This window comes from Etheostoma cragini, chromosome 18, assembly GCF_013103735.1.
Source record: "Etheostoma cragini isolate CJK2018 chromosome 18, CSU_Ecrag_1.0, whole genome shotgun sequence".
In the NCBI taxonomy this organism is placed as follows: domain Eukaryota; kingdom Metazoa; phylum Chordata; class Actinopteri; order Perciformes; family Percidae; genus Etheostoma; species Etheostoma cragini.
Window position 1 is genome coordinate 19006572 of NC_048424.1, and position 27235 is coordinate 19033806.

The 27235-nt window shown below is 41.2% G+C and overlaps 1 protein-coding gene across 3 annotated transcripts; it reads left to right on the forward strand.

The window, feature by feature from the left end:
- The first annotated feature begins 1158 nt into the window (after positions 1-1158).
- On the forward strand, positions 1159-27235 carry kif26bb (kinesin family member 26Bb). 3 transcript variants are annotated; one of them, XM_034900418.1, is made up of 15 exons: positions 1159-1446; positions 1643-1996; positions 4249-4722; positions 7118-7239; positions 7355-7526; positions 13171-13380; positions 13786-13879; positions 15581-15852; positions 16696-16873; positions 17070-17208; positions 17455-17614; positions 17795-20927; positions 23742-23911; positions 26129-26279; positions 26955-27235. In XM_034900418.1, the coding sequence occupies exons 1-15, from the start codon at positions 1372-1374 to the stop codon at positions 27128-27130; spliced, it is 5880 nt and encodes a 1959-aa protein (XP_034756309.1). In that variant the 5' UTR covers positions 1159-1371; the 3' UTR covers positions 27131-27235. The 3 variants fall into 3 exon arrangements, with proteins under 3 accessions (XP_034756309.1, XP_034756310.1, XP_034756311.1); XM_034900419.1 differs by having other exon boundaries at positions 23742-23897; XM_034900420.1 differs by lacking the exon at positions 23742-23911.

Genomic DNA, 27235 nt, shown 5'->3' on the forward strand with positions numbered 1-27235 from the left:
ACATGTCCACATGTAGAAGCTGGACACAGGACTGTGTGTACGACTGTTTTAGTGAGGCACAAATAAGACAGAAGTGCTATACACTGAATGCACTAATTCCCTCTATTGGGGCATAGGGGGCACATTATAACAGGGGGATCTGGGGGTCTTCCCAAAAAAAATGTGTTAAGCGTCTAAAATATTAATTTCTTGGCTCAACTGCTTTGGGGTGATAGTAGCTCAGTCTGTGGGGAGTTGGGTTGAGAAGTGGAGGGTTACTGGTTCAGGTCCCGATATGGACCAAAAAGTACCAAATGTGGTTTGGTGGCTGGAGAGATGCCACTTCACTTGCCCTTTACTGCTCTTGAGCAAGGCACCATACCCCCCCCCCCCCCCCCCCCCCCCCCCCCCCCAACAACTCAGGGCGCTGGTTCAGCTGGCAGCCCATTCACTCTGACATCTCTCCATTAGTGCATGTGTGTATATTTCAGGCCTGTGTGTGATTACTAACAAAGTGTGTACACAGAGTGTAAATTGTAATTTCCCTACTGGGGATCAGTAAACAAATTTCAAAAAAAGTTACATTTAAAAAATCCTTAAACACATATTTAAGCTATACTGGTAAGAAGGAGGGCTGATGCGTTTATTGGGTATTGATTTTCCAATTCAAATATTTGACTTATTTATTAATTAATATTTTTCCTTCATTGCTGTAATAAAGTTGAAAAGATTCAACTTTTGGAGAGATGTCATGTAACATGTATGTATGTTTGAGCCCCTTGAGTGGTCATTTTTGATCTTTCGGGGAGTGTGTTCTTTCTTTCTTTTTCTTTTTTGGTGGGGATAAATCTCTTCTAAATATGGGGGGGCGACATATCCCCTGCATCCCCCCTGAAATCTACGCCTATATAACATTCAGAAGGCTAACAGAAATATTGAAATCATATGTAAAATGGACAGTTTCTACAGTAATATCATGGCAGTTGTGTTGTAGCCTATGTTCCATTTCATATAGGCCTATGGAACTGTAATGTAGGACAGAGATTGCTTGGGAATTATGTTTTGAAATTCAGTGAATGCATCACCAAAAGGTTCAACAGCCTGTTCCTTTTGACTGTCTGTGAACACTACTGCCTCCCTGAGGAGGTTACAATAAAAAGCCAAGTGGACTCCTGAAGTGCTCTTCAGTGCGCTCACTCCTTCTCCACTGTGCCACTGTCATCATTCCACCTCTGAGACAGTGTGTCTCCAGCCTCTTAGTTTGCCATATTTTGCATTTAAGCCTACCATGAGTGAAATATTTTTGCTTTTTATCCACGGAGCTTTGGCAAAATTAACTAAAGGTGCACCCTGCCTTTGTTCGGATATCTTTTTAAATATTAACAAGTTGTCATGTCATTCCTGACTGGAGGAGGAGGAGGAGGAGGAGGAGAGAGATTCCCTGCCTCGGTGAGAGGAACACACCGGGTAAGTCAGATTTATTCTTTATAAACACAATGTGTTACCATTTATAAAATATTGCATTGTCTTAATATAGTTTTATAGTTCATAAGATGTTGCACTGCCGGACAAAAACACATTTGGGTGTGGTTACAGTTGTCCACGTCGATTGACATCTAATTTCCCACTGCCTACATCCTTTTTATAATCATTTATTTCTCAGAGCTCAGAAGTGCACCATCACAGTGATCCCTCCGGATTTTATTCAAGTTTTCCCGGGAAAGAACCCAAGGAGCGCCCTACTCCTGAGGGTGCCGGTGGATCCAGAGGCGACCCACATCGGAATATGTGCCAGAGAACGGACGCTGTCCCGTCATACAAGTCCACCATCGGAGACCGCATTAGGAGTACTATGTCCTCTGGTAGTGGGACTATACGCAGAGGCGCAATGTCCGCCGATCCCGGCTACGGGAGGTCCGATCGGAAAGTTGCGTGCTGTGAGAAGTGCTCAGCGACCCTTGTTGCTCTCAAGAAACAAGCTCTGAGTCTGGCGGTCCACCATCACTTCTCCTGCAAGGTCAGTGACCACGGGGCTCTGATGATGGAGCTGGTCGAGGATGGGGGGGGGGGGGGGGGGGGGGGGGGGGGGGGGGGGGGGGGGGGGGGGGGGGGGGGGGGGGGGGGGGGGGGGGGGGGGGGGGGGGGGGGGGGGGAAGAGATGCAAGCAGTCTGCTCACTTTTAGATAGAAATCTTAATAAGGAAATAAAAGAAAGTGTTAAAATGGTGTCTAGGGTCAAATATTGGCATAGACAACCTGAAGTACACATCTCTGGAGCTTTCAGCAGGTGGTGGTATAGGGTAATAGTTGAGAGATAATAAAGTCTATATAGGGCTATAGAAGGATTCCACTGGATATTCTTTATGCAACTAATGGCATATTAAAGTATTAGGCTATATTTAATAACTTAAAATAAATGGATTCATAAGGTCCCCCCCCCCCATATTTTCAATAAATATAAACTGTGATAGAGTAAGCGTACTGAACAATACATGTAAACAAATATTCCAGTAACATGAAACAAGTCACAATACATTATTTTTTGTGATTAATGTACATGTAATCTAAATTGTAAAGATTAGTTTGCATGTTGATTGATGTTAAAATGAATTATCAGCAATTTTGGTCGGGTGATAGAGCAGTTTTATTTTTTAATTGACTGGTTCCAGCTCTTAAATGTAAATAAATAAGATTTGCTATTTTTTTAGTCTGCTATGCCAGTGAATTCTCAATCTTTAGGTTGTGGAGTATAGGATATACAAAGCAAGCAATGTGAATGTGGGCTCAGGGAAATTGTAATGGACTTTTTTTCGTTCTTTTTTTCAGGGATTATCCGATTACTTGAGCAATAATGAAAATAATCACGATTCGCAGCCCTGACATAATCATGCACACATAGACTTTGTTTCTGAAGTGCTGTATGTTTAAGTCAATTAGAAAGTGTTTTAATATTCATAAGGGCACATCAGTCTTTACAGTGCTGACTCCGGGAGGAATGCACACATGCATTTCTTCATCCATCTGTACATTTGTCACCACTAACATCCATCAAACACTCCAATCGACAAAGTAAACCAGTGCCACTGCTGCGTGAGTGGTTCCAAATGGCCATGAATATTTCATCTCGACATCCCTGTGTCATCTCCACAGTCTTGTCCATTGAGGGAAGACTATTTATTTTTGTCCTCTTAAGTGGGATGGGACACAGCTGCAGTGGGGTCATGTGTTTGGAGAGACCACAGGCCAGCGCGGTACACATTGTGAGCAGGAGAGAGATGGTATCTTGTGGCCGTATACATGGTCAGAAGAAATCTGATAAGCCAGCCATAGCTCCTTGCAGGTTTATTGATCCGAGCAGGGTTTTTCAAAAGCATCGTGGCTCTGTGATGTCATCTTTTTTTCAGATGGGCTTGCAATCTGGCTGAGATGGAAAGTTGAGTTGCCCATTTGGCTTCAAGAGCACATTTCATCCTTTATATATCTGTTATCTTTTCTATATGATAAATGCAACACACCCAAACCTGAAACAGAAATATGCTGGTGGTAGAATTTGTTTATTTTGTCAATTGGATGTAGAATAAAGACAATAACAGGGCATGCATGTGGCTGAATTGCCCTGGATATGGAGATTTATAGAAGATATCCATTTAATCTGTGATGTTATAGTTCTTTTTGAGTTGTCAGTGACTTTGTTTTACATTAATGAGAATTCCTAATGTACTCCGGCAGAATATGGATCACTAGCAATGTGATAATGGATGGGCATGGCGGGGGGAGGGAGGGTGTTGGAGGTTTTGTAGGTGTCAAGGGCAGACCAGACAGGATGTGACACGAGAGTGTCTTTGTCGGGATGAAAAGCAAGATTATGGTTTGATGTTTATTTTTTTAGATAGTATGATCCAACTTTTTCAGACCTCTTGTCAGAATTTTGTTTTTGTCATCCAGATAGAGTATTTCTTTTGTTTTGCTTACTGACTTTTAAAGATGCCAGGAGTAGTATTATTCAATACTACTGACTCAATGATTACTTTGCTAAGTGCTGGGAGTGTTTGCAGTGCCTTCCCATGAGTCAATCATGTAAATAGTTTTCTAGCCAGAAATCACACACAGCAAATTAGCTGTATTTGCCAGCAGCTTGTGCTGAACCTCTGATCCCATTATGTTTGTCTCAAACACATTTTCAAGCCCCTAACATCTCAGTTTGTTTGCCATTTGTTAAATGCAAAGATTTTTCTTCTACTTTTTCACTTTAAAAAAAATTATTTTGCAGGACTCTGGTGACCTGTCTGCGTTTCTTCACGACAACCTTCGCGTCCATAGTCGGTCCACCAACGACTCCAGGGAGAGAGAAAGGGAGCCGGGCGAGTGTGAAGCCTGTGGCGTGAACCTGAACCAACTCAAACAAGAGGCGGTCCACTTGGCTCTGAGCAGGGGTCAGTCGTTAGCAAAGCCTCCCTTTGAACCCAGCTTTAGCACTGGCACACTGCTGGGACAAAGTGAGACAAAGCATGGAGACAGAGCTCCGAGGGATGCTGCCACAGCTGTGCATCAACCACACAGTCGCACCCACAGTCCTCACAGCCCAAGAAGCCCCAGGACGCCACAGAGGACCCCTCAAACCCTCAGACGGAGGGGGCCCAAGCTCCCCAACCCCAATATGGACCGCTGGGTGGAGGAGCAGCAGCAGCTGGTCGCTTCTAAATCTGCGTATCCTGATGGTATCACCATGCACCCTAACCATAAGGTACCCCTAAAAGCCTTCTCATACCACTATATCACACGTAACACATCCCATAGTGAGCGTTCCCCTTTTAATGAGCTATGTGGGTAAAGTACGTCTTTACGGGTGCACGTGTCAACTCAGCAATGATTCATTGTGCCTTATCGGAGCCTATTTAGATCCTATGGGTGAGGACGTTGTTTAAAAGTACTTTTGCTAATGGAATGGAATTGGGTCATGATTTACCCCTGTCATAAAAGCCAGCCAGTCAAAAAGCACTTGTGATCAATAGGGGGATGGTCATATTTAACCGGGCGACTGGTGAAATGTGCATTACCGTGATGGAAGCCACACCACTGAGCCTGCCCTCCCCCAAGTCCCCAATGAAAGGTTGTTAAACCTGTACAAGGTGAGTGAGGGGGTTTTAGATGTTGTATATAGTTAGATAGTGTTGGTGTTTTAACTTTGGTGGCTTTTACTTTTGATCCATATGGACAATCCTCGCTAATCAAATGTATCAAAATAAAATACAAAATACTGTTATGAGAATTTGGAAATACATATATACATTCCATACAAACTGATATGATCACATTTTAGGCATAGAGTAGCCTCAATATGGGTCTGGGTCTGGTCAGATTATGGGCTAACATTATGCAGTTTATTGGATTTGGGGAAGTTTACACCCCATGAAACCCAGCCAAACTCATTATCTGTGGTCATGTTACATTAGCCAACACATCAGTTAATGCCCTTCTCTTAAAACTCTTGTAGTATTTAAAAAATCAGTTAAATCTTAATTTTTCATTATCATACTATCACTAGCTCTACACTGTAATACAAGACTAATGTTTTTTATAAAATTTCTAAAATGTCTGTCTTATACATGGATCCTCAACTGTGTACTTTGTCCCTGGCATATTTAGCTTTAGCTTAATTTTTTAGCATTATATAATGTACAGTATATTGCCATCATGTGCATATTTAAGACTCCTTTTACAATAATTCTCGTTTTAATGAGTCCTCTTGAAATATTTGACAGCCAAAGGGATTTTTGTCCAACTCATGGAGCTAGCCTTAGCTTAATTAGCTAGCTGATCAAATCTCTGTCTGACTGTCGCAAGCTACAAATAAGAATATTGTATAAAGTATGAGGAATTTCAAGTGGTAAAGCTGCCAAAGTTCAAATCATTATGTGGTCTATCGGACCACAAAGCCTTGAGAGCAATATTATGTTGCACTATTATTTTTTATCGACTTTGCTAATCATATTTGATGATAACAATGCAACATTTTACCCAAATGAAACTGTCCTGGGCTCCAGAGGAGTTAGCCAGGTGGGTCTGCTATGAGAGCAGACCAATACAGGTTTACTGTATGTGGGTGAGGTGAACCATTATGAGTGAAAGTGGAAGAAGGAGAGTAAAGCGAGAGGAGACAAACAGAAGGGTGGAGGAAAAATGGATTGCAGAAGAAGAGAGTGGAAGAAGTGTTTAAGATGGGAGGCAGCAGAAAGGACTGGAGAGAAATGACCATTTAAAGAGATGGAATAGAGGGCGGGAGAGGAAGAAAGAGATAATGAAAGACTTTTTGAGAGCAAATGCAGAAACAGAAATCAGAGCAGAGAGAGAGAGAAAGTGAACATAAAAAAGGTTACAACAGAAGCCATGAGTCAACAAGAAGACAAGAGGAGGAGCGGTGGACTGTCTATACGTATCCATTTTACCTTTGGCTACATACATTTACTTAGCCCTGTGTCTGTTCTTCTCCCAATCATCTTTCAAACCAACGACTCCTGGCACTAATTGGCGGTTTATGGTTAGACATTATTAAAATAAAATAACTGAGCTGACTTTGTTATCTTGCCCTAAATAAAGGCTGAGACAGTGATGAGATGTGGAGCTTGAGAGAGGTACAGTACATGAGTGCACTGTTACAAACATGTTGCCCATGGCGAGGCTTGGCATGTTCATGTTGAGGAGTACCAAAGGCATGCTGAATTGGCTATGTTGCATACATAGGGCACACTTGTGAATGAGTGTGAAACGCGTGCCTTTGAGCTACAGCTGAGTAAGTGTTGGTCTTGATTTACATAAAGCTGCTTGTCTGATAGTGTGTGTGTCAAAAACAGTGACAGTATGTTCACTGCACCTCCTCCATTCTGAGTCATGTTTTCAAGTCAGACTGCTACAGCCATCGCAAACTATTCCTCACACTACACATGCAGCAAGCCAGAGCCGTCATATGACTGATGGTGTATGTTTAACCCACTGTGATCTCAGCCTAGATGCCCTACTTAGACATACGCACCCGATAGTTGTCCCTAGAGTAATTCCCATGTTAATAGCCCCTTTTGGAGTGGGTGCTGGTGTGCAATTACAGATTAGGATTTTTTATAATGAGGTTTCTCCCCTGGCAGGCTGCAGATGATGCCGCGCTGGGATGTGGTGACACCGGGACCGTGCAGACGAGCTCAAAGATCCCTCACATATCCAGAGTGGTGACCATCGCCAACACTGCTGCGATGTCCCTTTTAGCCAGGTAAATATATCTGTATTCAAACAGCAACAAAAATATGTTTTCTCTGCAGCATTTCTGTACTGGTTACACCACAAGTTTCAGTGAAATGACATGCAACCTTCCTTCTTCCCTGTAGGGCAGCCGAGAAACTCAATCTGACGTTGAGGAAAAAAGGCCAGGCTTCTGATCCAGCTCCCGCTCATTTCTCCACCTGCTTCAGGGAGATGATCCAGAAAACCCCGCTGCCTGTCCCTTCCTGCCTGTTTCAAGCTGCTACTAGGACCAAAGACTCCCCTGGTGTTGGCAAGGTAGACCAATGGGCTTTACGTTCCAGTACAGTAGAGCCAGACTTTTCTTTTGTTGGGGGGCAGTTTGGTAATAATTCCAGCATTTTCTTTCCAACTACTACTAATTAAAATTGGGTGAATGATTAATTGTAAGCACCCATAAAAAGAAAGTAAATGGTCAATGTAGTTAGTCTGGTTGACAACGGACCCTTCTCAGTTTTAACTGAGAGTGGTTCATTTACGGCTCTTTTTCAATGTGACGTCACCAACGGACACCGCTCAAATGACTCTGGGTGCAATTGGATAGTCCTTTAACCAATCAGACCGACGATCTGGGGGACGTAGCAGCGACAGCGGCGGGGTTGCTGCACTTTGGTGGCTGTTGTCGGTACCCGATCTGTGCTTCCTGCACTATCCGTCCTGCGCAAAATGTTCGCGCATGCGCAGATGATAATCCTATTTCGAAGATTTACAACACTGCACAATCTGATCAATGCCCGTAGCTGTAACGGTCTGCCATTAGCCTCAACCGGGAACCTTAGTGTTAGTTTAGCTAACAGCTAATTTGGCTAACCGCTAGCTGGGACAGCATGTAACTTTAAAAAATAAAACCTGAAAATATCCATTAAAAAATATAACAGCTGTTACATCACTTCTACTTTACTTGTGCTCATTTAAAACAATTAATCAATATTTGTCTTTATAGTTATTAATGTAAAGTCTTAATATAGTTGTAGCCTGCTTTTCCCAGTGCTTAGCTTAGCTTAGAGTTAACATTATTTTAGACTGAATGAAGCTGTCAGCTAGCAGTTAGCCAAATTAGCAGTTAGCTAAACTACCATCAGCTTCCCAGTGGAGGCTAACCATTGACATAATAAAGATTATTATGTCTATGAGGCTAACTGGGAAATACACATTCATGTTCTTGCTCATGTTCTTACATTTTGATATATATGGATTACAAAATATAATTGTGTTTATTATTAAAAAGGTGTTGGTTGGTGTATTTGTATTTGAACGTTGGACAAATGGAGGTTAGCTAGTTCTCCTGACTTTAGTCTTTATGCTAAGCTAACACCCACTGTCTCTAGCTTTATACTGTACACACATTGAAGTTCATATTGGTCTTGTCCTCCAACTCTCAGCAAGAAAGCAAATTTCAAACTATTCCTTTTTTTGTTTTTACAATATTTTAGCTATTTGCTAGATGTTAAAACTATTCATAAATTGTTTTTCAGGTGAAGTGACTTTTTCCATAGCTCTAGGGTACAACATTAGCATTGCTAACTGTATTTACATGTAAATGTGCTGTATTTATATAGCGCTTTTCTAGTCTTGACAACTATTCAAAGCGCTTTTACATCATACAGGATACATTCACCATTCACACACATTCATACACTGTGGCCGAGGCTGCCATACAAGGTGCCACCTGCTCATCAGATAAACACTCACACACATTCACACTCCGATGCGCAGCAACTTGGGGTTCAGTGTCTTGCCCAAGGACACTTCGACATGGGACTGCAGGGCCAGGGATTGAACCCCCTACCTTCCAATTGGAAGACAACCGCTCTACCACTGAGCCACAGCCGCCCCGACATCCCCACAACTATGACTCAAACAGCGTTTCGATACCAAACCTGAAAGCTTAAACTAAAGGCTAATATTTAATCCCACAACAGTTTTTTTTAGTTTGGTCTCTATAATAAATTATGATTTACTAGTTGTGTTCACACATACTATTCATTTAGGTTTCATCTTTAATTACGGCACAAGTAGTCGCCTTCAGCCATTAGCTGGACTCACAAAGATCAGGTTCAGAGTTCAACACATTTGAACTCTTGGCTCTGTGCAGCTCTTTGTAGACCATCACATAAATCAGCGCAGGACAGCTGCATGAAAAAACACACCACATGCTCAATAATAGAAGAGGCACACAACCTGTTTTTGGCTATAACTTGTGTCATAATCTACTGAATGCTTTACGTGATACACATACATTCCATATTAATTCAAATAGAATATTTAAAATAGGTCTCCCAACATCTATCTTGGTTAAAATTTCTTCTAAGACAGCTGTACATGTACAGTAGTACCAGAAGACAATGACATTGACTTGATGAACATCCTGTGATCCCTGGGCCACCTATTCCATGTATTGTGTATTTTCACATTGCAAAACTAATCACAAAAATTAACACTTGGACAAACATTAGCATTTTAAGAAGTACGTAAAATGACTGAAACCATCTTTGGTGAAACATTTATTTTAGTTTGGCCCATGTCCCATTTGCTGACATGAAGGGGGCGGGGTTTATGACCAATACTGCTGCCAGCCATCCGGGGGGCTGCAGTATATGCAGATGGCTTTGACTTCACTTATAAAGTCTATGCCTCAACCCCTATGAAAATACATGGAATAGAGCGGGATTGGTGGTGTATCTTTAAAAAGGATGTATAACCATTGTTGCCCCCAACCACCATCTTGGAAGTGTTTACCCCAACCCTGAGTAAGGAGATCACAGTCAATTTGGAGGAGATCCTGTATCACGCCTTCTTTAGGATACACTGTAATGTGGTGGTAATGTCTCCATCTTGCTCTTCCCCTCCCCTCCACTCACCTCCTCTGGGAAAAACTGGGGAGATCAATATGGCTGCCTGCCCTCCCCCTGTCTCAGATAGATGGACTCTTGGGTTTAGTCTAGAGTTACAGATAAGGGCTCAGATAGACCCCACGGCCAGACACACCTGCCCAAGCACTCAGCTCTGCTCTGTGTGCCTCTGCGTGCAGGAATATATACGTGTGTGAGAGCGGAGGAGGATTTTCTCCACTTGTAAATGGGTCTTTTGAATAATTTAACCCTCATAAATTTTATTTGACACATGTTCAATAGGGTTATGGAGCCACTTCTTGCATAAGGTATTACAATTATGATTAGGGAAGAGGAAAAATATCCTTCAGAATTACTGGCAAACTCATGTGGCAGATGGAATATGGTTTTCAGATATTCAAATTGGCAATGGCGGATGATGTCATTGTGGTGAATTGCAGTCCTGACTTGGGTTTATATTGCATAGGACTGTTTGCAATCTTGCAGACCTGAACCCTGATTTAAAATGACTTTATAATTGGTTTATTAGACTCTTAATAGAGCTTATTGTCTTTTGTGAGGTAAATGTTGCCTTGTCTTCCTGCAGACTAAGACCTATGAGCCTTGTTCAATGGCTGTCAGATTCAGGATCTAACTTAATTTAGGGCCGTAAAGCCTCTAAATCCGAAGGACTGGATTAAGGAATTGATGTAATGACATGCGGAAATATAGCAGGAGGTATGCATAGCCATGCAGCTGGAAGTGCATGTATGGCTTTAAGTGGATCAACTGGCTGCTGCAGCCTAAGGAAAATGTGTTTTTATCTCAATTCAATATAAAACATCATGCAGCCCATTTTTGTATGTTTTACAAATCAGTTGTGGGTTATGAAGCAAAAGAAAAGATATATTTAAGGGTACAAAATGTCAGTGAAGTGATGTTAGTTGGAAACATCATAGTACACTATTTTTAGATCTCAATCCCAATGTTCAATTATTTTTGTGACACTACTACTTTGTTCTGCCCAGGCGTCGCTTTTTCAACTTAGGTTTCCTCCAACATACTGTTCGTTGTATAAAATAGTGTCTTAGCATCTGATGGCTGGGCAGCATTGGGCTCAGAGCTGAAGTCGGACAATTACTTCCATTGATGTCCGACTGATGTCAGATAAACAAAAGCAATTCATAAAAAGAACTGTAACTGACAGCCTTAGAGGCAGCTTTTCACAACCAATAAGAAGATTTTGTGGCATATTATATTTCAAATTTTTAACACTCAAAATGTTTTTTCTTTGGATTTCAGGTTAGACTCAATGATGGTTAAAACTTGCTGAATTTATTAAACCCTCCTTTTGTCTTTGGGTCAAATTTGACCCCTTTCCACAAAGTTTCTATATCATAACTTTGGGTTTCTTTCAAACAAATTGTCCAAAAAGTAACGTGGATGGTTACCAACAACGCTCCTCACAAGTAAAATAAATAATTAGTTTGCTACTTTCATTGAATTTGGGTGTTTTTGTCAATTTTATAGCATTTGGAGAGAAAAAAGAATTGATAAAAGAATTTGGGTGTGACAAATGTTAAATAAAAAATAAAAATAAAAATGTCAATAAAAGTGACTAAAATATAAACTAATGTAAAAAAATGTGAAAAATGTGAAAAATGTAAAAAACAAATGCTTTAAAAATTTAGGGGAAAACCCACGAATGTTCTAAAAGGCAAAAAAAAAAAATTGAAGTGAAGAAAGAAAATCATCGGGGAAAGACACAAAAGGTTAGAAAAAGACGACCATAAGCGTAATAAAGGGTTTTTCATTTTAAATTTAAATCAGAAAAACAAAAATTTGCAGGTTGGCAGGAAAATAACATGAGGGTTAATTGAATATTTTTTGGGGCTTTTTACTGTATCGGACAGCAACCGTGGATAGAAAGGAAATGGGGGAGAGAGAGGGGATGACAGGCAGCGAAGGGCAGCAGGTTGGGCTGCCAAGGACTCAGTCTACATGGGGGGCAGGCTCTACTACTGGGTAAGCCAGAGGTTGACCCAACAACTTGTTGAATTTGACTTGAAGATATTTTTGAATCTTCCTGTTTTGACACTCATTCTTTTTTTATATAAGTTTCCATTTGCTGTTGGTTTTTATTGTCAAAACATAAACTTATATGCCGCTTACATTCTTTGCTGTAGATCCTAGGCTTCTTCTGAAATCACTTACATACATGTGGCTCTGTAAAAGCACCGACTCATACCTTCCCTTTAATAAATAAGGACATTTCTACTCGAGGTGTCTCAGTTTAAAATGTTTTGCCATTCTCTGTAATTATACAGTGTACCAAAGGGCAAGTAAAATGGTGGTGTACACTTAACACTTGTAAAAGACGTTTTATCTTTCAGCCTGTAGCTGCTCTAGACTTAGCATTAGCTGACTGCACTAGTATGCTAGTAGTATGCGGGTTAACAGGATAGCTTTAAACTAGACATTTTCGACGTATCTTTCTTAGCATAATTCATAGGGCTTTTATTATGATATCCATGCCTTACAACATTAGGTCAGTTAAACACAAATTACAAGAAAACCTATATTCAAGAGTCACATCCATGCTAGCCGCTCTGCAAGGCTGTACGTAGGAACAGTGGTGCTTTGAGCTTAATGCTAACGTTAGCATGCTAACATGCTCACCATTGATAATGCTTACATGCTGATGCTTTAGCGGATGTATCCATGTTTGCCATGTTATTTTAGTATGTTAGCATGGTAACATTGACTAACTATCTCTAAACTCAGTAAGTAGGGTACAGTTAAAGCTGATGGAATTTAATAAGCTGTAAGTTTTAGAAAAAAAGCTACTGGTTGAACTAAGATATTCAAATTTATAATTTGGAGACCATAAAAGTGTGTATTAAATTGCTTGGCAAGATATTTCAGACTGGACAGACAGACTGACATTGATGGGTCCCTAGAGCCATGTAGCTACAGTACAATCACATTTATTTATTTATTTATTATTTGGTATTGAACAGTTAATCACATACTGTAATTTGCAACATGCTTCCATCTTTTTTGGTGTACAGGTCAAAGTTGTGCTGAGGGTGAGCCCAACGCTGTCAGAGGGCCAAGCCCGACCACCTGGTCTCCGGATTGACTCGTCCAAGAAAAGAGTGACCATAATGGAACCAGTCAGCAAAAGCCAACCACACACTACAATGACACTAGGCAGAGAGGGCAAAAGTCTCCTGAAGACCTTCAACTTTGACTCTGCCTATCCGCAGGAGTCAAGCCAGGTTGGTTCCTTCATGCTGATTACTAATGAACATAATTTGAATATGGTTCTAAATATTTCCATTTGTGACATTGACAGAAACTTTGATAGAGTCACATTTGTGTGGCACTTTCTGTGTTTTCTAAGTATTCATGCATATTTTTTGCTCTGTACACTACACACCATGGTTGGTTTGCTTTCTCTGTCTGATGACCTGAAAACTGATAGGGCCTGGATAGCCACCACAATTACACAGTCCTTCAATTATATTCAACCTTCTCCAGGCTCTGCTTATATTATCTGAGCCAAAGGGAATCTACAGAACGAGTATGCACGTTAGTTATTTCGTTTCATTGGATGTTCTATTTCAGTACGGAGATGAATCATAAGATGCTCCTTTCCTATGTCCTTTGTTCTTCCCGACCAGGCTGAGGTGTGTGCAGGCGTCTTGGCTGATGTCATCCGCTGTGTGCTCAGCGGCAGCGATGGATGTGTTCTGGCTTTGGGATGTGCTGATGTGGGTGAGTAATCGGTTGGTTTGAGAGGCCACAGGTTAAAATCTTAAGATGAGAGTGGGATGCTTTTATGCATGCTCAGGGGCCATCCACCCCCCTCCCCTTCTCCTGCTTCTCTATCCCACTCCTGCTATCATTCACTCTTTCTTTATCACTATCTGTCTCCATTTTCTTTCTCTGTCTCTCTTTTCCTGTGTCTCCTGCTCCATTGGTCTTTCTCTGTCTTCAACTTTACCACAATAGTGACAGAAAAGTGCTGCCATTTTAACTTTCTCCTTCTCATAACCTGTCTACCTGTTATTTTGTAAATAACAGCCTGGTCATCAATTATGCAACGCATATGCTTCCCGTTTTGCCTGATAGACATTTCAGCATACTGAACAAAAAGACCAATAGTTTATTCTATTTTGCCGAAGCGCTGAGCTCAGAGGGGACTGTAAACTAAATGGACTGTAATACGTTGCTATTAGAGAGATGGAACCCTGCACTTAGCGTCAGTAGAGGGGTTTAATAGATTTGCGGTGCACGTGTGCGTGCGCATGGTCGCATGCACGCACGCACGTACACACACACACACACACACACACAGGCTAAGGACAGGGTCTCCTTGGAGATGCTTTTTCACATGACGCCACTCTCCGTAAATCTGATTGAATTAGTTGGCCAATACAAACTACATGTGGCCCACAGCCAGAGGATATCAATCTCCACTACAGAATACTATTCTCTCTGAATAACGGCAGGCAGCTTGGCCTTTAATTGGAGTAAACCAATTCTCTTATTCTCATTCAATTAGAGTTTGGATAAGATAAGAGATGGTAAAACAGGCCCATAACTCAAAACTGATGTGAGGCAAAAGTGCACTTGGACTTTGCAGTATGGCACCAGTCCAAGAGAAAATCTAAAAGTGTTTTTGGGTGTGTTTGTGTAAATTTGCTTCATCTTTGTTTTAGCATTTTTGGGAGTTTGTATCGTATCATATCTTGTGATAAGTGTAGGCTAGTGCACTTCCATGATACCACTTTCCCTTAGCATGAATTGAATATGGGAAAAAAACGCTCTGGCTTGTTTGGATTTCTATAAACCAAGCACATCCATCCTGGGAAGCGCTAAGCCCTGGAAACAGCCACACTACATGCTAAATATCTTATAATAAATTGTTAGCTAATATTACACACCTAAGTAGGCCTCACTGAATAATTGAAACAAACACCCAGTGGCATTTTGAGCAAAAGGGTTACATTTGCGTGAGCAGCTAACTCACAATGACAGTGCTAACATAATATGCTAATGTTTGGCAGGTGTGTTTACCATGTTCACAATTTTAGTTTAGCATTTTGGCGTGCTAACATTTGCTTGTTAGCACAACGTACAGCTGAGTTAACGCATGTCATCACTTTTGCAGGTATTTGGTCACAAACCAAAAAATAGTTAGACAAATAGAAATTTGACACGGTGATGACACTAGATGAAAAAGCCAGTGGATAAAAGTTTGTACAATTCAGCCTCTAAAGACCAGAAATATCTGTACATAATTAGTTGAGATATTTTAGTCTGGACTAAAGTGGTGGACAGACCAACTGTGGTTCTCAAAGTGTATGGGAGTGCCCACGTGTTTAAAGGCTAGCACGTGCATGTGTATGTGTTATATGTTTGTGTGTCTGTATGTAGCATGCATACATAAGTGTGCTCTGTTGTCTGCCCCAGGCTCCTGGTCCAGCATGGTGGGGAGCAGTGATAGCATCCAGAAGCTCGGGCTGGTTCCCTGTGCCATCTCCTGGCTGTACAGTGCCATCGAGCGGCGGAGAGAGAAGACCTGGACCGATCTGTCTGTGTCAGTGTCGGCTGTAGAGCTCTGCTGCGGAGAGGAGGACACGCTGAGGGATCTGCTGGGGGAGGTCGTCCCCTCATTAGGCAGTGTCCAGGACAGCCCAAAAGCCCATATTAGACTCCAAGAGGACCCCGTCTATGGGATACAGGTAGAAGAAAAATATGTTTCTTTATAAACAAAGGGGCTTGTTTATTGATATTGCTACTTTTCTGCGTCTCTCTCAGTCTGTCTGTTGCTCTGTCAAGCACAAAAGGGTCCATTGACCCAGATGTTGGTCTATTCAGTTATTGTTTGCACATTTTTTATCATCATCATTGTTAGGTGCATTTCCATTTTTTTAAACGTGAAATCCAGAGAGCCAAGGCTATCTTTTGTTGCTGACAAGTGAAAATTTGTTGGCTCTGCTTCACTGGCAATGCATCAAAGGCTCAATAATTCACACGTGTTATATTACAGTAGTTTTAACAGCTGTAAACCAGAAAATGAAGCCATATTACTAGAGAACCTGCCCAGTTATTTTTATTTTCCACAAAGCAAATGAATTGCTCATTGGGTTTCAGTAGGAGATGTCAGTAATATCACAAATACTGTTTTAGAATTCTTGTTTGGTTTACCTCTAAGTTAGATTTTAGACTTTGCCTTCTTGATATGATAGGATTAACGGTTATGTTTATTTAGATTTATTTAATTTGGCTAATGGTCTACACTGTATGTGCGAAGATACTATTGGAAGTGAGTGAAGCCTATTAGATTGCATAAAAGATTATATTGCGTGCATTATAATTGTGCAGCACAATTGCAAGCCAGCACCTCACTACTGTAGGTGTGCATTTCTGTCTGTTTCTTCATTGAATATTAAGAAAATCACTCCTATACTGTTTAAATTGAGCAGGTAATACAAAACATTATGTAAAAGTAAATGTTTTAAATTTAGTTGTATATGGGAAAATTCTACATTAAATGTTATCACTATTATCTCCACTCCCTCCAGCTACGTAACCACAACCGGGTGAAGGCCCCCACTGCTGAGCGGGCTGCTTCCCTCCTGGACGCGGCCATTGCAGCGCGTCGGCATAGTGACTTTGTTACGTACCTGTCCCACAGCTCCATAATGTTCTTCACTCTCCACATCCAGCCCCCTCGGACAGAGAGCAGCACCATTGGCAAAGGTTGGAATGAACTATCAATTGCCAGGGTGGTTTGTCCCTGGTAAACTTTGTAATTTGAAAGCTAAGTAATGCAGTTTATATACATTATTATAATACATACTATTTATACATTATACATATTCTTTATTTGTGTATTTGAAAACAGGCTAAGCTTTTTGCATTTACACTCTGCTCTGCTCTCTGACTTTCATCCTAGGTTCACGTGGACCCACTAAGTTGACCATGATAGATGTGTGTAGTGGTATAAGGGGTATGACCACGAATAAACCTCCTTATTCTGAACTGGGCCCTGTTGTCGTGTCTCTACTAAGTGGACATAAAACCCCCCACAGCAAGTAAGAATGTAACTTGTAAACCTGTTGACATACATTGGTATGGAGTGATCTGCATTATTATTTTGATATTGAGCGGACTTCTTACCTGTAACTTGCTTTCAAAAAGAAGTCAGACTGCCTTAAAATGGAATGACTACAACTACATTACAGTAAAATTAGGAAATTGACAGACTTACAGTAGCTGCTTAGAGAGTAAAATGACTAATGCATTATGTTTGTATGGATATTTTCACTGTCTCTGCATAGGGGTAGTAAGTTGACTATGCTCCTTCGAGAGGCCTTGGGTCATGTAAACTGCCATACCACAGTGATCGCCCAGGTTGATGATTCACTGACGCACATTCAAGAGACCTTATCTACGATCCAGATGGCTTCTCGGATCCGCGGGACGCAGAAAAGGACAAAGGTACCGTACATGTATTGTAATGTCTTTTTAACAATTTACCACCTTTTAATGGTTCCCTTTTTGTAAAGGAAGGGACGTGACAGGGATTGCTTCCAATGCACCCAAATGATTTATTTGGTGAGCTATGTTTTGGATAGCCCACTTCTAGAACTAACTCCGCAATTCCTCTTTATCCAACAGCAGTCAACTTCATGTTCTCCTTGCGGGAGGAGTTTGACTAAAGAAAAGAGAGGGCCTCCATCTTTGTCCCTGCGGGCGTTCCACTCCACTGATGAGGTAGATGTCGACATCCCTCGCTTCCGTTTGCGTGGTGAACTGGATGAGCGTTCCAGTAGTGACCAGTCCTGTGACACAGTCATCCAAATAGACTCAAATGGCTTGTTCCAGCCCAAAGTAACCTCAAGAATGGCACAACCTGAATTTGTGCCCATCATACCCTCTTTGCATCCAAACAAGGCTGACATGGATGACCCAGAGTTTACCGCTCTGCTCCAGGAGCTTCTGAGAATACCTCAGCTGCAGGGAGAGAAGAACGAGGAAACTGTTCAAGGGAATGTTGAAGTGTTGAAAGCAGACATCAAGCAGCCAGGGAGGGACTGTCTTAAATGTGACACATTTGCTGAGCTTCAGGAGCGTTTGGGCTGTATTGATGGAAGTGAGGCAACCATGGATATGCTCAAGTCTTCCCTAAAAGGCCCTTCTGTTAACATTATCACAGCCAAATCACAACCCCAGAACGAAACAGGCAAACAGACAGACACCGAATCATCAGAGGCACCACAGACCTCTATCGGTGAAAAGCAAACAGATGGTGCCTTCCCTGGAGACAGTTTTCAGAGAGAGGATTCAGGTCTGTATGACTGTGAGGAGTGCAGCGCAACCAGTTCAAACGAGGAACTGCTGAATCAAACTCTCAGTCTTAACAGGACCTGTCGCTCTGAGCTGCCCAAAAATGGAACTCGTAAGTCAGTTGATAGGCTCTCTTCTCAGGACTTTAATGTGAATGCTCAGGGCATGAACATTACCAGTTCCCCTGCACTTCAGCCTACAGGTAAACAGGAAAGTAATGAAGCTGCTGATTGGTTCAAACGAGACAAAAGGGCCTCACCAGTTGGCAAGAGCTCACCCATATCTCCTACGTCCTCGTGCTCCTCTTCTCACTCCATGGCTACGAGTGTTATAATTGGAGATGTCTTGGTTAAACGCCCCGTAGAGGACGTTAAGGAAATGAAGGCCACTATCACAGTAACTGTTCAACAGCCACTGGACCTGAAGGGTCAAGATGAACTTGTCTTCTCTATGGTGGAAGAGGTGACCATCAGTGGGACAGTGGATAGAGGGAGGACAGGTGGAAACATTATTTGTATCAGAGACACTGCACAATCACAGGCACATGTGCAAGGTTCTGCCACCTCTCAGCCAATTCAGATAATCAGCAATTTCAGCGAAGAATCTATAGCCGCAGGTTCGCCTAGTACAAACAAAAGCTCTCTGGCTCAATCTGTAGCTACATGGGCTTGCCCTGACACGCCCCAGTATCAATTCAGAAGGGAAAAGAGGTTCTTGCCTTCATTTATAAATCCCATGCTGATTAATACAGATTTTGATTGTGAATTGGATGAGGTAAAAGAAAAAGAAAGTCTTCATGACACTTTAACAGGAGTCAAGTCTCAGTCTGAGCTCAGACTGAATAATGTGAAATGTCCAGAAGATGCGATGGGTCTTGAGAAGAGGAGTGGGGCTTTTGTGTCTAAGACACATGCCAAAAAGCCTGACAAAGTATCTGATTTCCATTTTAGCCAAAGTTCACATAACCAAATGGTCATGGAAGATTCAGCTTTCTGCAATAAAACTGCAGAAAACAAAATGTGTGGAAAGAGACTGAGAAATTCAGACAAGAACCACCCTAGAGACAGGGAGCATGTTTATTCCACTAACACTCCAAATGGCTCAGAGGAGAGAGAAATTGTCTCCAGACGTGTTGGGAATGTTCCCAAGAGAACTGGTGTTTCACCTGGTTGCCAGGATACCGCCCCTGCTTCCTTTAAAACAGGTAGTTTGCCTAGAGGCTGGCAAAATGCCAACCACCAGGACAGTTGCCATGGCGGTCACATGGCAGACAACCACAGAGACCCAAGGGGGTTGAGATCATCCACCATGTGTAGCCCAAGAGTAACTCTAGAGAGGAGGCAGGGCAGACAGCACTCCCCAGCGAACCAAAGCCTCCATGTCTCCTCTCCTAGGAAATATGGAACAGAGTACACACAGCATGCTAGTAGTGCTCCTAGAAATAGTGTTGAATCGTTGTTGGAGACCTCAGGTGTAACGGTGAAACAGGATCATATGAGTAGGAGGCCAAAGTCACCAATTGAGGATAGTAGCAGGCTTTTTAGTGCCAAACTAGAACAGCTGGCTACCAGGACTAATTCCCTTGGGAGAATGCCAAGGGACTTCCCAACTCTAGATAGAGGCAGTAGTAACACCTCCATGAACTCTGTGGGGAGCCCCAATGGAAGTATTGCAGGGGCTTGTCAGGGAAGATATAAAGAAAACAATGAAGAAGATTTTATATTACCAAGGGCTAGCAGGAGCCCAAGGAAGCATCCTCGGTCCGACCAGAGTCATCATTTTTCTGAATATCCTGTAACTCAGTCTGCTAGGCATACCCATTCCAAGCTCTCTGCTGTGGGCAAACTTAAGATGGCCCGACCCAAAGTTCGTCGACTGTCTGTCCCCAGCATCAAGAACCTCAGTCTCCACCACAAAGGCCTGCAGCAGTCCATCAACCGCAGTGCCAGTCTTTCTCCAGACAGTAAAACTGTAAGCTTTGAGCGGACATCCTCCTTTCTTTCCTCATCCCCTCCCATGTCTTATCACTCCATCAGTCGGACTCCGAGCCAGAGCTCCACATGTTCATCCACAAAATCTGCCATCCAGGGGTTTGTCAATGGCCGGATATCAGACCTCCTTAAGGAAAGAACCTCCAGCACCTCTTCAGATGGGCCGGACCAAATGACCACACTTCCCTCACCATACAGCCGGGTGACTGCTCCCCGCATGCCTGATCACCTGAGTGGGCACGCAAGTGATACCACCAGTGTGTTAAGTGGAGATTTGCCACCCGCTATGGGGAAGACATCTCTGAACTTCTCTAACAGGAACAGTATGGTGAGCAGTGGATATGATAGCATGGTGAGGGACAGCGAGGCCACAGGCAGCACCATCTCAAACAAAGATTCTGTAAGCAACAGGAGCAGCTCTCTTCTCAGCGTGGCTCGAAGCAGCCGATCAGCACGGAGGCGAGGCAACGCAGGTAAAACATCTGGAATTACCGGCCTTTTATGAACTGAACTTATGAAGATCAGAACCTCATCCAAGTGTGAAGTCTCATCATGTGTTGTTGGTGTCAGATGTTAGTTCTGCAAGTGTAGTCTCAAAAACGTCTTAAGCTAGAATGCACATTGGGCCATGACCTATTTCAAATGATTAATATATTTTAGGGGTGTGCAAACAAATTGATTCATATTCAAATTGCGATTCAAACTCTACCGATTCAAAATTGATTAATAGAATTCCAAAAATTGATTCATATTCATTGTTTTTTTATTTTTTGTTTTTATTGTATGTCTACTGCAATCACATGATAGATAGCTGATAGATATAAAATGAAGGTCCCAGTAGCTTACAGACATCACACACAATATACACATACATTGTAACAGGATGTTAAAATAACAAATAAAAAACAAATCCACATGAATAATATGGCTATGAATGTATATATATACATACATACATACTGTACATACATACTCTAAATACATACTGTACATACATACATACTGTAAATACATACATACATTCATACAAACATACTGTACATACATACATACTGTAAATGCATTATATGAATGCATTTACAGTATGTATGTATGTACAGTATGTTTGTATATACAGACATACTGTAAATACATACATACAAACATAGAAACTGTGAATACATACACACACCTACATACATACATACTGTAAATACATACACACACATACATACATACATACACACAAACATGCATAAATACATACATTTATGTACACACATTACATACACACATACTGTACATACATGCTGTACACACTGTAAATACATACAAACAGACATACATACATACATACATACATATTGTATATATGTATGTATATACATACACATATAGAGAATCGTTTTTTAATCGAAAATCAATATTGAATCAAATTGTGACATTTTCTAAATTGTACACCACTATTGTATTGTCTTCTCCTGATATAACTGCTTAATTTTATTAATTTAGTACAGTATGATTATTAACTCCTAGATGTACTATACCATGTTTACTTTTACTTTCGTCAATTGTTTGTTATTGTTGCATGGTATTGAAGTTACGATTTTTGTAATCTGATGTTTTGAACCTGCGGTATTCATTTTAAAAAGAATGAAAATTCCTGCGCACTTGTCTCTTCTGCATTTGATTTACTTGGTCGGTCGATGTTTCGGTCTCAAGGACCTTTTCTCAAGACAAGTGTCTTAAACCGAAAGCAGGGGTGACAAGTGTGTCCGTAAGTTTTTTTTTAAAGAGGCATATAATATTCCCTGCACCACAAAATAGACAAAGCAAGTGTTGTGCAAGTTGCTTCCTACTCATTTGGAACCTAAAGTCTCCCCATGGTGTGCTTGCAAATTCACACCAAATCCAATCATATGCAGTCCTAAAATTGTCCAGGGAAAAGTACTGAGTGAGTCAGAACTCATTTGAAAAAGTCTAGTGGTAAATCTTTTGGAATTTTCAATCCAGTTCAGTAAAACTTTTTTGCATAAATCTGCCATGTCATTTCTTCTCTATACATAATCTAGAATATACAATTTCCAACCAATTTCCAACCATACCACTGTCATGAATAATGGTTCCACCATCATAACATAACATATTAATGTGACACTAATTGGAGATGACACGCATCTGTAGGATGCAGTCATTCAAAGCTTAATTAGGTAGGAAGGTTACATCATTAATATATGAACCCAGCAACAGCACTTACAGTACTAAAGGCAGCAGTGCAGAAAATGAAGCGGGTTCTGTAAATTAGGAAGATGTGTGTGTGCATACTTAGTATAAATACTAATATAATTGTACATTGACAAACGTAATAGACTTAAAGCATGGTTAACACACTACTAATGGAACAATAAAAACAGGAGATCAAGCTTTTGCTGAATGAGCATATGAACTTAAAGTCCATAAGCATATTCTGTTGTTAACTGGGTGATTCAATTGTGTCCGTTCTTAGTTTCTCCTTTAGTGTCCCCTTAAGTGATCAACATTCTGATAAAAGCTGTATCCATATTATTAGAGTTAAAACATATTCTTGATGTCCCAGCGACAATAAGCATAAACTATGCTTTCTTGTACTGGCAAACTGAGTCAATGCAGAAAGACTTACAGAGATGGAGTCTTGTGTCTTGACTTATATGAATAATATAGTCGCTCTGGCAAGCTTCGTTTACCCTCAGGCAAACAGTTTTCCCAGTTCCCCATTAGAACACATGGCCTGGGCATTGAAGGCCACTTAGGGACACCAGCCTTCATTTATCATCCACATCTACTCCCACTGTGAGGTGTGATGCTTTTGAGTTGAATGTTGACAACACTAGCAGCTCAGGAATACTCTAATTTCAGCTTACTTATTAGTTATTAGCCAACTTGTAGACCCATTAGCACCTGTACAATGCATTTGTAAAAAATACATGTCCTCAGAACCAAAACAGTATTATCTGCTGATTTTAAGTTGATGCTATGTACTGTCTATTGCAAATCTTGGGCCAAGTTTTTTAATTAAATTAAATAGTTTGACAGCAAACAGTGTCTTCTCTCTATGCCAGTACTGGCAGTTGGTCATCCCAAAAATCATCAAGATTAAAAGTCAACCAAAAGCAAGCCTACCTTAAATATAGTTAGTTCAGGTATCTTAAAAAAAATCAATATCCCCAAAGTTACACTGTGTATATGCAGTAGAAAGTTTCAGAAATGGGTGAAAGAAAACAAGTTGAGAGACAGCATCTCACTGCACTCTCTGCCTCACCCTGCTGTAGGTACTCACCAGCGCCGTCTTTCCCATGATGCAACGCAGTCCCTGAGGCGCTCGGCTAGTGGTCCGCGGTCTGGCTGGGTGGATCGGGGAATCCCGGAAGCCTACGAGATCAAGGTCTATGAAATCGACAATGTGCAGAGGATGCAGAAAAGAGCAGGTGCTGGCAAACAGGTGCTGGGGTTATTTGGATTTTTAGGAGGTTATTAAAGGGCATGATGTAAAATATGACCTTTATCAACCTCTGTAAACAACAGGAATAGCATCATTGGTAGAACTTATCTGCACCCAACCTCTCTAAAGCCCCTTTGATAATATCAGCATCAAGTGTGGAAAAAAGCCCACGTCATTTTGCAATGAAAGTCTTCTGAAAGCTGGGTCTGATGCAAATATCTCTTCTCAAATCTTTATAAAAATCACTTAGTCTGACACAAACAAAGGACAGAAATTAGCCCCCTGGATTAGCTACTGTAGCTAATATATAGGGATCTACTACAGGGGCAATTTGCGTGCTAACCAAACTACCTAATTAACTTAAATAGACACCTGCAGTGTCTGAAGCATGAACTGTAGCTTGAAGGGGGGGGGGCTTCACATTTTATTTCATTTTGACAAATACACTCAATCAACATTTCATTCATTACATTTGCTGCATAGTTTAAACCATCTATATATTCAGTCACATACCCTGGTAACAGTGCTAACGCCATAGTGAATAAAACTAACCTATCCACAATGTGAACGCCAAAGAATATAACCGCACATGGTTATGTAACCCTCCTGTTGTCCTCGGGTCAAATTTGACCCGTTAAAAAATGTCTATATCTGAAATATGGGTTTCTTTTTAACCAAATTACCACAAAAAAAATTGAATGGATTCCATACAACGCACTTTGCAAATACAAGTTATAACTTTTATTCCTGAGTAAACTCATCAGTACGTTCCTCTGATCTGAACCATGAGTCAAAATAATTCATTGTTTCTGCTTTTTTAACTCAAATATTAGGTATAATTATATGTAAATGAGGGTTATTAACCATAAATTCCAAAAAGTAGGGTAACACTAGTTGCAGTAAGGTGGAAAGTCTGAAAAAGGGACAAAAATGTCCCGTTGACCTGGGAGGACAAAACAAGGGTTAAAGTGATTCACTGATTTGCTTTAAAAATCCTATAATCACAGCTCCTATAGTGGTTTCATCTTGGTAACATGGGGCCATAGTGGCCTTTGTTTGGAAAAATCTGGGTGGGAAAGTAAATAACTTTGGCAACACCCACTATCACAGCACCCTTAAACTACTGCAGTGGCCTCAAATAAAGACTGTGGGTGCACAGGGCAGCTGCCGAGTTTCATGTGTGAGTAGCAGCAGCATGTTACTGAGAAAAAGCATGCTCAGTGAATTGGTAAGTAAAGGTTAAACAAAGAAATTCCAGCTTGCATTTGGAGTTGAAATGGGTTTAAAAACAAAATGTGGCGCATGGGCTGACGTAATGTCCCCATGACGAGAGCTCTCTGGCCTCATGGGATTATATTCCCCGCCTCCACCAGTCTCAGGGACGGCAACTTTGATACAATTTTAATGACCACATGGGGGGAAATTGGGTCAACGCTGCAGCAAGAACAAAGAAGGGCACTGGGGGTATAACTAACACAACATGTTGCTAAAAGCCTAAAGGTAATAGAAGACTTTAAAGTAAATAGCACACATTTATTTTTGTTTAAACGTTAGTTTTTTTCTCATGGAGCATCATTTGGGGGGTAACGACTGAAATACAATAGTTCAGCACTCCATGCTTGAGATTTAGGGAGTTTCTTTTGTCTCCAATTCAAATGTGCATGAACTGGGGAAGCGCCTCTTACATGTAATAGGAATGTAATAAGGTTAGTATAATCAGAGAGTCATTCTATTTAGAAGCCTACAGACCTGTCTGGTCTCACTCCCCAGAGGTGTCCTCCCTGCCCTAACAGTGTTTATGGGTGTGTGGAGAGAGACAGTGGGGAGGGGCTGTTCATCCAACCAGTAAAATACCGTGTGTGTGTGTGTGTGTGTGTGTGTGAGAGAGAGAAAGAGGATGTGTTGCAAATCCACCACATGCTATTATTTATTAAGAACATCAGTAGCAAAAGTTTTAAAATACGAGCTTTTCATAATTTGTGCTATATAACAATGAATAAAAACAGTAAAATATGTGTGCATGTGTGTGTGTGAGAAAGAGAGAGAAAGTGTGTTACCATTACACCAGATGCTAATATTTACTAAGAACATTAGTAGAAAATTTGTTAAAATACAAGCTTTTCATGATTTGTCCTATAACACTGAATAAAAGTAGTCAAGTGTGTGTTTGTGTTTGTGTGTGTGTGTGTGTGTGTGTGTGTGTGTGTGTGTTTTCAGGGGCCTGCGTGCTTCAGTGCCAAGCTCAAGTTTTTGGAGCACCGTCAGCAGAGGATCTCCGAGGTCCGGGCCAAATACACCACCCTGAGGAGAGAGCTAGAGCGGGCCAAACACCACCTCATGCTGGAGCCCGCCAAGTGGAACCAAGAGTGTCAGTCAAATGACTCTTCATACAAACATATAAATGTGCAAAATAATAATTAATCAACAGTAAATCAATATAAAGCTGCTGTACCATATTCTTTATACATTCTACAGATGAATAGTAAGTGAAGTCACAAAAGATAAGCTCAGGAAGAGAACGTAAAAAATCTCTACCTATCAATTAGGGCTGCAACTAATGATTATTATTAATTATGTATTTGATCAATGAATTACTTCATTATGGTATGGGCCCATGGTAGTATCTTCAATATATTGAATTAACCAGCATACATACATTGCTTTACAGTCTGATCACGTTTCCCGAGCTGTAATTGACACTTGTTAAAGACTCTTCCAGACAGAAAGTTATTTTTTTTAATAAAGGGTAGCAACAGCAGGATTAGGCGAATAAGTAAATATTGAGCTTGTAATATTACAGCATTTTAACAGGGGGCAGCATGCGGCCAACACTGGGATAATATCCAGAATCCTCGTTACGATCATTAGTATTATTTAGTTTTTTTGTAATTTCCTATATAGCACACTACTTTTATTTTTTTTCCCTTTGCACACAAAGTATACAGTGCAAATTTCTCAATGTAAATATTGTCTACATACATACTGTACAACAATCCAGTTGTTAGTTTGCTTTACCTTACTAACTGCTGTCGTCCTTCTCCAGTCGACCTTTGGCAGACCTTCGAGGTGGACTCCCTGGAGCATCTGGAGGCCCTAGAAGTGGTGACGGCCCGGCTGGAGAACAGGCTCAAGCTCTGCAGGGCCAACGTCATGATGGTCACCTGCTTCGACGCCGGCACCAGGAGACGCCATAAGAAGCGACGGCGGAGAGAGCCTTGAAGTGAATCTGAGAAATGAGGGTAACGGGGAGCATCCGTCTCTTTTTCTTCAGGCTCTTATGTTATGGACTTGTACACCTGGCTACCTATTACTGACATTACTTCA